At 36.9% G+C, this 14,799-nt stretch overlaps 1 protein-coding gene across 3 annotated transcripts in view; it reads left to right on the forward strand.

The window, feature by feature from the left end:
- LOC111591960 overlaps positions 1-14,799 on the forward strand; it is a 77,983-nt gene extending 63,184 nt beyond the window's left edge. For 2 of the 3 annotated variants that reach the window (XM_023303900.2, XM_023303903.2), the window contains exons 2-5: positions 4,590-4,713; positions 4,775-4,995; positions 13,722-14,002; positions 14,080-14,799. In XM_023303900.2, the coding sequence (XP_023159668.2) occupies positions 4,590-4,713; positions 4,775-4,995; positions 13,722-14,002; positions 14,080-14,215 (762 nt within the window). In that variant the 3' untranslated portion in view covers positions 14,216-14,799. The remainder of the gene's footprint in view (positions 1-4,589; positions 4,714-4,774; positions 4,996-13,721; positions 14,003-14,079) is intronic. The other variant, XM_023303901.2, reaches the window with a different exon arrangement.

Here is a 14,799-nt window from a genome sequence, read left to right on the forward strand (position 1 = left end):
TGCTCTCGTTATTATTATTGTTTACTCACTCTGAATGTGCTGCATCAAATTTAACCTCCACTTGACTTCCAACCCCCAGCTCCTAGGCCACAACCCTAACCTCTTTTATAACTTTTAGCCAAGCCCCGCACCCTGAAGTTCAGACCTCGTTACCTGTTTGCTAGATGCGTTTTGCAATGCATATAAATTTTATTTGTTCAACTTTATAATGGCAATGAAGTTGATGTTGCCACTAAACTATGTTCTGTATGAGAAAGAGTAAGAGCAAGAAGGCGTCAGAAAGAGATAGCGTCAAAGACATATATAAAAGTTTGCAGCGCAAAAGTTGATTGTTAGCAAAAAGTTTTTCTTTTGAGGTAACGCATAAATTTGTATTATTTATTGTTGCTTGTTAGAGAGCCACTGCGGCTCATATAGTGCCCTGTGGGGTGGGCTCCTGGTGGGTGGCTTCAGCTGCAGCTGCCTTTTTGGAAAACGCTTTTGTGGCATTTGATTTGCCCACACTCATAAAATATATATTGTTTATGCTCAGCTCCGCTCATGTTGACAGTTCAATATGAAGGTATATGGAATATGGAGTAATGTGAGTAAACAAATACTAGTGATATGACTCCAACGGGAGAAGGCAGTTGAAGTTCCATTTATAATTCGTTTATAAATTCTTTACATTTGTAAAAGGCATGCCAATTACTGTTCACGACTAAAAGTTTTGTTCAATTTTATTTATTTGAAATTTACAGCATAAATAGCTGTTAAGTTGGCTGTGCTTGCTAGTTGAGTGGCATTATTAAGTTGGCTGCAGTTAGTAAGTAAAAACTTTGTTAAGTTGGCTGTGTCTGAAATAGTTGTTCAAATGCGACTCAGGTCTAGTTTAGTTTTATTTTCGAATGAGCTGAGTTTCCATTTTTATTTCTCTTTTGTAAATTAATATATATTTTCTAAGAATTTTATGTTTGTGCTTGCACAAAAAGCTTAGCTTGCTACTCTGCACAGTCTACAATAAAGCTCAAGGTAATCCTTATCTACATGTTGATTTTAAGTCTTTTCTTATAATTTAAAAGAAGCATTTATTTATTTGCCTTTTGCAATTTTTTTTAAATTCAAGTTTTTTATTTCGATATATATTATTATAAAAAAAATAATTAAAAAAAAAGACTAAAATAAATATTTTCCAGCAACATGTATTATTAAGAACTTGGTCAAGGATATTTTCAGGGGTATACCAAAAAAATTATTAAAAACTTTTTGAATGGCAACATAGGTAAATATTTTTAGACATAGGTAAAATATTATTAAAGAGCTGATTGAAAATAAAATCTGTCATACGGACTCAGTCACAATGTTATTTTTAGTAGGAACAAGTTCACTTTATATATGAACCAGTTGAATGTTATTACCAAATAAGACTAGACTGTCAGTCTTAAATAAATTTCCATACATTATATAAACGCCTAGCACATCTGCTTGTCGAACCTTGTTATGTACATAAACACACATATATGTATATAAATATATTTACCTGTTGTAAATGCTGTTTTTGTTGTAGCTGTTGTTGTTAATATTATTATTGCCATTGCCCAGCGGGACCCTTTGTACCACCTACACATGCACGTCACATTTTTTGCCTTTGGCATTTGAAACTTAATTATTGCGCATACGACACGTTCACACAGGCTTCCTCTCGCACACACACACACATACACAGACCCACAGTTGGCTGCTGGTATTTTATTTTATTTATGAGCTGTTTCAGCTTCTGCGCAAATTTCCCAAGTGCCTGATTGCCGACCTCAGATGTCTGACTGACTTTAAAGAATTGTTGGTGTTTAAATTTTATCAGCTGCACGAATGAATTTTTAATGCAAACGCGCTGTACAGGTTTGGTCTTTTAGTCATTGTCCTGCAGCCGCCATCTGATCCAGCTACCACACAAGGGATGCATTTGCATTGCGTCGGAGTTCAAGTCAAGGCTGATGAGGCCAACTGAGCAGGTATCTGTGTGTTTACCTTAGCACTCCCACACCTGCTGCACTCTCTCTCTCTCTCTTGCTAATCTAAATAGCTGCCAAAGGCAACAGCAACCGCATTAGCGAGTGACCCGCCTCCGGCAAGCCCTTTGTTAAAGCTCAGCCTGCATTACAGCTGAACTGCCCTCTCTCAGTCCGAGCTCTTGTTGCTGCTTAAATGTAGTTAGGCACACCTTCATTATAGGCTGCTGGCCATGTGCGACTAACGAGCCGCTCAATTTAATCAGCCTTGAATGGAGAGAATATTGAATATCTAATATTCTCGTTCAAGATTAACAAAATAATTCCTTTATATGCGAATGTGTCTCTCTCTTTCTATGTTTCCTGTTGAACACACACTCTCTTTCTCTCTCTTTTATCTCCTCTTCTCTTAATCAATAGCTATCTATCCATCCCTTGCTCAGCTTCTCCCTCCGTATTTCTCTGTTTGTCATTTATTAGCTATGTGGATCCCTCGCTCTCTCTCACTCTCACCATTCGCTTCCTATTTCCCTCTCTTTCTATACTCTTTTCTACCTTCTCTGCTCTGTCTTATCTCTTTTCTATTTGCTGCCTTTTCCTCTTTTCACTCCTCTCTTTTTGCTCCTCTCTTTTCCTCTCCCTCTCTATCTTACTACTCTCTCTCATTTATTCTTTTATTTTATGCATCATTCCTTGTCTTAGATCAATATAATTCAATATTATTTATTCCTTGCTTACTCTGACAATAAATACTATTTAACAGCTTAAGTCCTCTTATTCGATATATACAAATCAAACATCTTTCTCGATGCTGCACAGTTCTCGGTTTATTTCGCATGTTAACTTCGTTTTATGGAGAATTTTTTATGCAGTCGCAATCGCATCGATGGCCACAAAGCGATTTGTGTCAGCTTAAGAGCTACTACAGCTGTTCAAGAGATGGTCGCTTGGAGGAGCGAAGTGACAGAGAGAGGGAGAGAGAGAGTGTGTGGAGGGAGCCGTGGCATTCGTTTCAATCAAATCGAATTGGACTTAAGGCCAGGCAAATGGTCAATGCGGCTGACCATAAACCAAAGAACTCCACTCCATGCCAAAGTAATTCCATATATTTGCGCATTAACGCCACATTGTGTGAGTGTGTATGAGTGTAGCCCCTGACAAAACAATGGACCATTCATAAGCCTCAAGGTTAAACCGCTAAAAATCATTGAGCTACATCAAAAAGCGGCCATTGTTTTGGTCTAAGCCAAATGAATTGGAATGAAATGAACATATATAAAATGCCAAGACGCCAAGATTTATGCCAACGGCACCTTGATGGCTCCTACCTACCGCTGACCATACCCCCAGCTCCCCCTCGCGCTTTCTACTCCTGCTTGACTAATGAACAGTCGAATAATCTTAAGAATTTGCCCCACAACTTGAAGTCCAAGTACAAGACCAACTCGCAGTCGAAGTGGCAGTCTCAGCTGCGGTTTTTGTTTAGCTCTTATTTAGACATTCACTCGCCCACGTTGATAGACTTGGATGCTGCTGCTGCTTTGTTCGTTTACCAACACTGCTCACTGCGGCTTAGCTGTTGGCCCTCTGCCTGTCTGACTGCTGCCTGCTCATTAATTTCGCTTAACTTCACAAATTGCCAATTGTGCGCATTGGTCAACATTTTTTCTCTCTTCTTCTTCTTCTTCTTCACTCATTGTTATTGTTGTTGCTGCTGTTACAGTTGTTGTTCTACTTAGAGCTCGCTGCAGCATTGTTTTGTGCGGCTGTGTGGCTCGTATTTATTGCCTGGACTGCCAATTTGTTTTGTATGTGGGCATTGTTATAAATGACAGCAGACAGTAGAAGGGTATATAGAATATGAGATAAACTTTGCTACGTTTTCTTCTAGATTTTTTTTTAAATAATTTATACAAGTTTATGAATTTTATTGATGAATTATTGTCGCATATTATTAAATAAATATTCCTCAATTTAATTCATTTTACAACAATTGTTATCATTTTAAAGAATCTCTTATATTTATAACATATTCAATTATCATTTTTATTTTTTTTTTTAATTTTTTTAATTTATTTATATTTTATTCATGGTTAAATCTTTCAAATACTTTTGCTTTAACTTCCTAGAAAGAGTATTTGATATTCGTTACTTGTTTGCTTTTTCTGCATGAGCATTGTTGTTTGGCAATTGTTGTAACTGTTGTGCCGACTGTGAAAACACATGAATTCTTAGTTTATGAAGTTCTGCAGCAATTGAGCAGCCCCTGCACCCCATTTGCCCCCCTCGCAGGCAGTTGATGTTTGTGTGGCACGTTACCTGAATCTCTGCAGCAGCTCCGGCTGACTGGCTGCCTGCCTCCTTGCCTGTTGTGGACGACAATAAATATTGTGACAAATTGCCATCACACGGCACAAATGGCAATTTTATTTAGTGATGACTTTTATGGGTGCCAGCATACATGGCGTATGCGTAATGCGGGCATTTCCAGCTTTACAGCTGCGCAGCTCTGCTTCAATTCAATTAATTAGCTTTTGGGCCAGCTTTTGGCCTGCAACAAAGCTGGTATTAATGAAATTTTCATTTCGTTTTCGTTCACAGAATGCGGACAACAATAATAATTATGCACGTAATCGCATTGGTAGCCAAACTGCGCACAAGGAGAAATTGCTGGGCACACCGGAAGCCGTGCTCAATGCTCGGCGCGAAAGGGAAGAGGCCAAGGGTAAGCATTAACTAGGCCACGAAGGCAGCTAGCTGATTTTTAGACTAAATTAACTTTGTAGCCCTTGCAGCCAAGGCAAATGCACACATCGAAGAGGTATTGAAGGAGAACTCTTGCCACTTGCCACAGAAGCGCTGCATGAGCGCCGGAAGAGACCCGTCGAAGATCTACATGCCCCACTGCACCTTCGTTCATCGTTGCTCCGAGGACAGCGGCTGCTGCCACAGTCGCACCGAGATCTGTGCCCCCAAGCGCACCCACAAAGTCGAAAAGTATTTCTTTGTAAGTATTGCAAATTGAATTTGAATTTCAATTCAGCTTACAGCTTGCCAAATTTGCTAGCTTGCTAACAGACATACTTTTTCAACGAATAGTTTAAGTAAAAAGGTTCAGATGTCAATGTTTATTTTCTTAGTTATGTTAAGTTAAGGTGACTGACAATCAACAGCAAAATTAGCAGTGCTCCAGGGGCTATTTGATAAAGTCTCCCTAAGTTAAAGCAAATATATAGAAGAATTTAGTAAGGAGGTCAGAGATGACGCTGAAGTCTATACAAAAAGTCTATTAGAAAATAAATTCCAATAGTTTCCTCATTATCGATAAAAATCGATTTTTTAAATTAGTTTTTTAAGCTGAACTTGAATACCTGAAAGCTGTAGACTTTCTCTTTACTGTGTAGAGCTTTCTGCTGCACAAATCATAAATATTTCAAATTTTTTGATACCTTTCCGCAACTTTCCACAAAATTAAGCAAAATGAAGCAAAATGAATTTCAAACTGTAGAGAAGCCCCATTAAGAGCAAGCGCTATTCAATAATTAATTAGACTTAGTAAAGCTAATACTTCAGTTATAGACCCATGTACATGTACGACATATAAATGTGTATGCTATACAAAAAAGCTTAGGCTGATTGAAATAGTAGCTCTGTTCAGAGTATTCAGGGTATTTGCTAGTTCCTTATTATTTAGCTTGTCTTTCAGTCAGCCACGGAGTAAGGTTAACAGTCGTAGCTGGATTTTCATGTACTCAAGTCATTAACTTCTTAGTCTAAATATAAGCAAATGAAATTGATCAGATGTACAATATTTGCTGTTAAATTTGTGCAACTCGACTGAAGTTTGATTTCGTGAAGGTTTCTGGGAAAAAAATAAAATCAAATGGAAATTGACGAAACTTTTCATGTTGCTCAAAGCAGAAAACTTATATGTTAACTGTCATATTTAATTAAACTTTAAAATTCAACATTAAAAGTCAACATGCCATGCCTCAAAAAGTAATCAAACATTTAAACGAGAAACTAAATTTACCAAATGTCAAAATGCAATTGAAATACACACATCACTTTGCCTTAACTGCCTACACGTTGCATATCCGCTCGCTTGACTCTGTCATAATTGTTAAATTGGTAATTAAAAAATTGTTAATCATAGTGCAGAGAGCAATGCTCTGAGCTGGCATAATGATTCGCCTTGAATAAAAAAAGAATCAGACATTCAGAAAACAATGGATAATTTTATTCTCGATTTCAACATATTGAATGCTCGTTACAGAGCGAAAAAACTTTATGTGGCATAAATCAGCAACAAATTGAATTATCATTGCGTCATTAAAATCTCATTTCGAGGCGCACACACCCACACACATAAAGCGCACAATACACAAACAAAATTAAAGTAAAATAAATATATGAAAGAAAAAGGTGAAACGATATAATTATGTTGCAATATGGCGCCCTGAGGCATGACCTACGACCCCGCCCCACAAAGCGCAACGACAACAAACGCGACTGCGACAACAATCAGAGCAATTACAACAACAATGAGTGTGAGGGAGAGGTAGAGTTAGAGGGAGAGAGAGAGAGATGCAGCTAGAGCAAACACAATGTGCAGGCAGCGACTCTTGACAAATGGTTAAAACTTTTGGGCACATAACGAGGGTAGTTTGAAAAAATTGTAGTGTAGAAATAAAATAATATAGTTGGCAATATATATATATAAAAATAAAAAAAAGAAATATATATATATATATATATATATATATATATATATATATATATATAAAATGTTAAAAAAAAATAAATAAAACTGTAACTAAATTAAAATTAGTTTTAAGTTAAATTTCACTTATTTGTTCCTAAGCTCTTTAGAGCACCCTCGTTTCTTTCTACTAAGCCCTTTGTTGTTGCAGTTGCTGCTGTTGTAGCCGTGCGCAACGATAGGAAATTACAAACTGAACAATGATAATGATAATGATAATAAAAGGGCGCGCATTTTAAGCGAAATAGCGAATGGAAAATGAATTTAATGAAAACTCTTTCATGAGCAGCAGGTCCCATTTATGCAACTATTTACGCCCACACCTTAATTAATAGCTGCTGCTCATTGTTGGCCAGCATTTTGGTGAGCCTTTAGCTGGAAATTAAAAAGTTGACAGCAGAGGTCCTATATTATTTGGAAATGCATTTTCAACAAAAATTAAATGTGATTTAAAATTTTAAATTGAATCTAAATTGAAATGTGAAATAAATCATAGAATGATATACAGTTTTATTTAACATTTTTTTTAATTTAAGAATAAAACCTTTATCTTCTGCTCATTTAGTTTATGTTAAGCTTTCATTTTAGTTTTCCATAGCTCAAGCTTACAGTAGACTTCTTAGGAAATAGTTTTCTTAGATTATAAAATATCTTTACATTATTTATTGCATTAGCTTTTGAGCTGAAATTCAGTACTTATCAACATACTGCAGAATTACACATAACTGCACTGCAAGAAATCATAATCATTTAAATTACATATTTTAACTACACTGCAAGAAATTATAAACATTTAAATTATATACTTTAAACGGTTTTTAGCAATCTTTTCTTATCTGAAGATTGCAAGTTTTGCAGGCTTGAGGTCATGTAGTTGTTGATTATTATTGAGTTGAAATATATATATATAAATATTTATACTAAAATGTTTTCATAAGACCACAGAAGTCTGCTTCATACACAAAAAAAATCTGTAAGAAACTCACTTAGCCGCTGTTTGGTTGTTAGAGAGCGACGCTCACTCTCTCTCTCTATCTCTCTCTCTCTCTCCATGCACTTGGATAAGCACACAGAAAAAATGAAAGACTCACTCGCCTTTGTTCTATGCAAAAGCTGCAAACATGGAATTCTCAAATGGTTACAGCGTAGCAGGAGTGGCAAGGCGAAGCTGAGACAGCAGTAAATAGCGAAGTCTGCTGATGATAAAAAGTAAAGTTACTTGAGCTATACAGACAACCTGTTTACACTCTGTATAGTAAACCTTGTTGCGTGCCAAATTTAAGTAAAATATAAATTTATATTAATATATATATATATATATATATATATATATATATATATATATATATATATATATATATAAGCTTTTATGCTATGTTTTATTATTAGATTGGCACACTCTTCCTCTATGTATAAAACGAGGAAGTTTACATAGCAACTAAATTCAATACAAAACTTAACACATTCGCCCACTGCTCAAGCGAATTATATTTGTCTACCAAAATCCACATATATGTTATATGTATATTTATTTGTATATATGCAACTTATAAAACTGAGTAATTTAGTTTGTGAAAACTTTATGGCAGAGTGCATGTAATCCGGGTTAAGCTCCCAGCTGTTGCCCTTAAGGACTCCATATACCAAAAATTAGTTGAGCTGAGGTGCACTCTCTCTCCCTCCCTCTCTCTCTCTCTCTCCCTCTCTCTCTCTCTCTCTTTCTTCTACTCCACAGACAGTTATCAATGTGCTCAACTAAGTGTTGAATAATTTTATAAAATCTGCATCTGTCGTCGCTTATATTTGGGCATAAAGTTCGGCTCACAAAAGTTTTGCCAACTGGGCATTTGGCAGGTGCCTGTCACTCCCCCTTTGCTACCTGTTTACGTGCTTTGCATTTATGTTGCAGCTGCTGCCAACTGTTGGGATTTCAGCTGTCGAAATTGCATTACGTTGAGCATGTGGCACGACGCTGTTGCAAGTGCCACACGCATACGCCGTGCCCCGCCTGTTGTCGCTCATTGTTTAATAAGCAAAATTAATGTTTGCTCTGCGTCTGGCGTCTGGCGACGAGCTCCGCCCACAGCTGAGATTATGCATGCGGCGGCCTGCAGCGCTGCAGCGAATCGCTCCACATTTTGTTGCAAATTAATTAAACTCGGGCAACGTTTTGCCTGTCAGCCAATTGACTTTTACTTACGCCAATGCCAATGTTAGCCAGGTGGGCGACATCGACATGGACATCGACATGGATATGGATATGGATACAGATGTGGCTGTGGCTATGGCTATGGCTGTGGACCTGCACGCCATGTGGAGGCGTTGGCTTTCACGTCGCTCTTCTAGCTGCGGGTGAAAGTAACGACATCTCTTTTCGCATTGCGGGTGCATTGAACCCAGAACCAGAGGCAAAATACAACAACAACAATAAAAAAGGCTTCATAAATCTCGCCCGCTCGCTTGCTCGGCTCGGCTCTGTCTGGAGTGGATCGCAGGGGGCATTGCACTTTGGCTGCCCAACAATGCACAAACACACGGCTGCCCCCCTCAAATGCCACTCCTCGCTTGCCCTCTTGGTCTACCTTGTGACTTCAACAAAATTTGCGCAACATAAATTATGTTTTGTAAGAATGTTTTTTTGATGCCGTTCTGCCTCTCCCTCTCTCTCTCTCTCTCTCTCTCTCACTCTCGCTCTCTCTCAGTGTTGTCCTTCCCTTTCTGGTCTCAAGCTGTTTGCCTGGCACTTGACACCTCTCAATGACATCGTGTGCGCAAACTTCAGCTTCCTGCTTCCATCTCCCGATGCCCCGCCCCGCTCTCCACTCCATTTTCCTACGCCCAGCTCCTGTCCATAAATTTTTGTGCTTTTTTCCTTGAAATATTTTGTATGCTTAAGCTGGCAGATAACATTTTCGCAGACATGCAACTTTAGTTTAGCTGGCCCAACACAGCAAAAAGTGACCATCGAGAATGAATTTGTGCTTAAACTGAATCAGTTTTGTTTCACATGCCACTTGGCATTGAATGAGCCGCAGTATAATAGGAAATGTCATTTATAATTTATTATATATATACTTTTGAGTTTCCCAAGTTTTTTACTATAGAATATACATATTTATATTTATATATCCTAATACATATCAATATTAATATTTTATATCCTCATTCCTTATGTTTCTTGTACTTCTTTTCGTAATGAAGTATCATATTTCATTAATAACTAAAATATAAAGACTATAGAAATATAGTCTTTATAGAAATTATTTATTTTATTTTAAAGAAAATTATAGTTTTTTATTTAAATTTATATTTTATATTAGTTATCAGTTTTTTATATATTTTGTTTTTGTATACTTTTTAAACTTTTTATAATTATTATTTATTACATTAAAAATATTTTTTAAAATTTTTTAAATATATTTTTTGTATATTTATTTTTTTTTATTTTTTTACTTTTTATATATATATAGATATATTTTAAATATTTTATATTTTTTTTATATATTTGTCATTTTTATAACCGTATATTAAAGTGCGTTAAAGGGCGTTTTCAAGACCGACTTTTTGACATAACTTTGTCTACGTCAAATGTTAAAATACTTGCCCGACTCTCTCTCTCTCTCTCTCTCTCTCTCTCTTTCTAACTGTCTCTCTCTATCGCCCTCTCATAATTCCTTTGTCTGAGCTTAACTTTTATTGTATAATTAAGCGTTGCCTCGCCTAGTCTACGTGAGGGCGTGTCTTCTACTCTTAACGAGCTCCTTCTTCCCTTTGCCTCCTTGCACTCGTGTGTGTAAATCTTCAAGGCGGAATCTCCCCGTCAGCAAGCGCAGAGAAAATGTATTTTAAAACCCAACTAGTAAGAGGTTTTAATGAAAGAGAAGTTTTTCCTGTTTGACTGTGGCTCCAGCAAAAGTGTAGCAAAAAGGAAAAAGCAGTCATAATTAGATGCACAACTCTATGAAAGCAAAGGCTTCTCACATGCGAGGCAAAGTCAGCCAAATTGAGTGTACGGAAAGGGAAAAGCTTGGGAGTTTCCATGTGCTCAATCGAAATTAATGAAGAAAAGTAGTTTTTAATGAAATGGAATATACAATGATGTCTAGAAAAAAACATTGCATCAATGATTAAATCATACATCAGATAGATTCATTTATCAAATACTATTCCGAGCAACGTCGTGAAGTTCCACTTCACAGTTTTCCTTCTATTTCATTTTCTCTCTTGCTCACTCTCAGTCGGGCACTTGCCAACACTGTCAATTAGTGTCAATAGCATAAACGCTTGCATACAATACTTTACAAAAAATTAAACTACATTTCATATGAGTCCTTCGTCCTTAGTGCTCGGTCCTTCGTCCTTGGTCCTTGGCTGCTCAGAGCGCTCGAGTGCTCCGGGTGCCTACTACAAAGCAATAACTGACTAATTGCTTGAGTCCAAAGTGGGCACACACGAGAGTGCCGACTGCATTTGCATATATATATACTTACACTATATATGCTATAAGGCTTAGCCCAATTAGGGGCGTGGTGGGGCGTAGTGACGCCATCTTGCTAAAAAGTAAAACAAAGTGTAGTCGAGTGAGTCAAAAACTCGTATTTATGGCATATATCATGCTATGGGCAGGCGGCTCAACCACTTTGCAGCAATTTTAGATGCGGTTGCAGTTCAAATATCAACAACAGCCAACAAAAGCAAAAACAACAACAGCAACAACAATGCAACAGCAACAGCAAGTAACAGCAGCACTTTGCACTTCCGTTTCCGGCAATTATTGTGCTACAGCTCTTGAAGCTTGTGCTCAGCAGCATTTTCGACTCTTGTGCCTGCTGCAATTTTCTTCAATTTTATATTTCGCAAACACACGCACACACACACTCACACACACATGTTAACTGCTAAAAGCGGGGCGGTGTGCTGGGCGTGTCTGTGAGCGACATGTCGAGCATGCAAAACTTTTTCAATTCGTTGCATTCAAAAATTTGCATAAACATTCCACCAAAACTTTAGTTTAAAAAGAAAGTGTGGTCCAGTGGAAAGAGTGCACGACTGAAGGATCTGCCTGGAATGGAGAAGGGAGAGAGAGAGAGAGAGAAGCTGAGTTTTAAACAAAGTAAAATATTTATAATACATGTGTACCTTATGAGAAGTTATATAGAAAATTTAATATGTGAAGCTCTCTTAGTCCTCAAGTTAAGTTTAAAATTTTGATTATTATTTGAGTTGAATAGACGACAGCAGAAGAAACTTGTTCTGCGGACGATGTTTGATATATCTCCATAGAGATGTAGCTATTTTTATAGTATATATTTATATATAAATATATATATAAATAACTACCTGAAAACTAATTTTTTATGTGCAGCCAGCAGCTATATCGACACTATTCATATTCAGAGGAAGTTAAAGTTAGTGTGAAATATATCAAAACTCACAAAATATATATATACAATCTGCCTAAATTCTCTTCTACATATCGTTTTAGTGCCACCATTTTCCGACTTTTCTCATTGAATTTCAAATATAAATTTTTGCTGCTGCCTGTGACATTAATATGCCCTCGAATCGCCATACTCCAATGCTGCAGGGCATTAAAAATGTGAAAAATTTAATTTTCATGTTTTTCAATTTTAGCATATATAGAAAATAGCAAATTGTGTGAAGGTGTGTGAATGTGTGTGTGTGCATGCGTAACATGGCATAAAAAGGTTTCGAAGCTCGTTCAGAATTCCAGTTTCAGTTTCCATTTTTCTTTTTGTATTATTTTTGATCAGCTGTCAGTTTTCTGCTTTGATGCGTCCAATCAAAATTCAATGCTCGACCGCTTTCGGTTTTGCATCTTTGGACATTTTCTGTGGCTGGCAACATTTTGTGAACATTTGCTGACTGCTGACTGCCAGCTATTTACTTAGCTTGATTAATAACCGGAGCTGTAATTTTAATTAAACGAATCCAGCTTAATTTATGCAATTCATATGGCATTTCATCATTTTGCACTTGTCATGCAGCCCCAAACGAGGCGCCCAACTCGGAGCTTAGCGTTTCGCAAGGCAGCGTAACAGAAGCTGTTCAAGTTTGTCTCCTAATGGTTCAACGCCATGGCCTTAGACCAAAGGGGGTTAAGAGTGAGATAAGATATGAGGCATTTTAAAAATATTATAAATTTTAAAAATCATATATATTAATTGAATAAAAATAAAATAAAATAAAAAATAATTAAACTTATTTTCTACTAAAAAAATGAAAAACAACTTATTAATTTGCTGGCAGAAACTTTTTTTATTACTTAAAAAAATACTATAACAAATTTATGAAAAATAAAAAATAAAAATACAAAATAATAAAAATACAAAATTTAAATAAATTGCGAAATTAATTCTTTAATATTAGATTCATCCAAATAAAAATATGAAATAGCTTCAGTCAAACCAAATGCTAAAAACTTATTTTTTATAAACATTTTTTAATTGCATATAAATTTTATAATAAATTACAGTAAAATATAAAGTACTAAATATAACACTTGTCACTTGACACTTGCCTTGCGCATACTTTTACTTTCATATAACACTGTAAGCCCCCATTTTATGCCACCTACGCCTCTGTCTGCCTCTTCAAATGGCAACTGACAGCTGACAACTCATTTAGAATTACAAGAGCTATAGAAACAAGAATAACAATGACGACAAGTTTGATGAACAGTCAGCTTAAGGAACGCTCAGATACAAACACACACACACACAGATACAGAGACACACGCACACATGCTTAGTGGAACTTTTGAATAACAATCTGCATATGCAAATTAACCGGGTTAGCCTTTCAATAGAGAGGACTATCAACATATATATATAAACTCGCTACATACTTACGTAGATGTGTTTAATATAGTGCACAGTCTCAATTAAAACTCAATTAAACAATGGGAGCCAGATAAGCGGTATTAACCCCATTAATTGTCTCGTTGACAGGTCAAGGCCCTCAAAGACAAACGATCCAAGCCGGAAATGTTGACCTTTGTCAACCACACCGAATGCCATTGCATTGACCGGAGCAACTACTATGCAGAGGGCATCATCTCAAGCAGTGGTGCCGTGGTGCAGCGTGCCACCATGCTCAACTGCAACTGTCCAGGACACTTTGAGCGCATCCTGCAGAACGATGGGCAATGCCGATGCGATTGCTCCTCGAGCAACTACGATTGCGACTATCGCAAGCGCGGCAGCGAGCACTTCTCCTTGGAGGATCGCAAGTGAGTAGAGACTGAAGAAGCTCCAATCTCTTCATGCTATTTTAATTGATATTAACTGTCTTTCCTCCTGTCTACAGGTGCATCAAGGAGGGTCGCTGCAAGCCGCCCACCTGCCAGTATGGGCCCTATATGGAGAAGATAGGACGTTGTCCCAATTATCATGAGCAAACCTCGCATCCGATGAACAACTATAATGCGGTGGACATGTCGTAAATGCGTAGCACGGAACTGGAACCGGAACCGGAACACAAGTATTAGTATAAAAACTGTTATACGAAATGGAGTTGAACGACGCAGCGAATGAATTGACCTTTTCGAAATCGATTCAAAGCGAGCTTCGAGTTCGAAAACGAATGCCGAAGCCTGTCGAAAGAAAAACGAAAGAGAATTTAGTTGCATATCCTATACAGAACACGAACATATATCCGCTGATCGAAATTAGCTCTTATACAGCACCTTTTTTGCGCCCTAATTCAGATCATCTTCAATAGCTGTAAAGATAAAAACGAAATGAAAAAAAAAATTAAATTGACTTTTAAATTAGCATTGCAATTTAGTCGAAAAAATATAGAAAAAACTTTGGCATGCCGAGGTTCAAATACCCTTGCAGGCAGACGATCTGATTGAATCCGATAAAAATCCAATTTCCTTCTATTAGAAAAGATTTATAGAGACTCTTGCGGGGGTATCTAGAGCGATATCGATGTGTAGTCGATGTATAGTTGATGCAGATTATTATAATCTATTATATATTAGAGAAGAACTCAATAATTCTATTAATTGTGTGTGAACGAAAA

This window comes from Drosophila hydei, unplaced genomic scaffold, assembly GCF_003285905.1.
Source record: "Drosophila hydei strain 15085-1641.00,03,60 unplaced genomic scaffold, DhydRS2 tig00000172-arrow-pilon, whole genome shotgun sequence".
In the NCBI taxonomy this organism is placed as follows: domain Eukaryota; kingdom Metazoa; phylum Arthropoda; class Insecta; order Diptera; family Drosophilidae; genus Drosophila; species Drosophila hydei.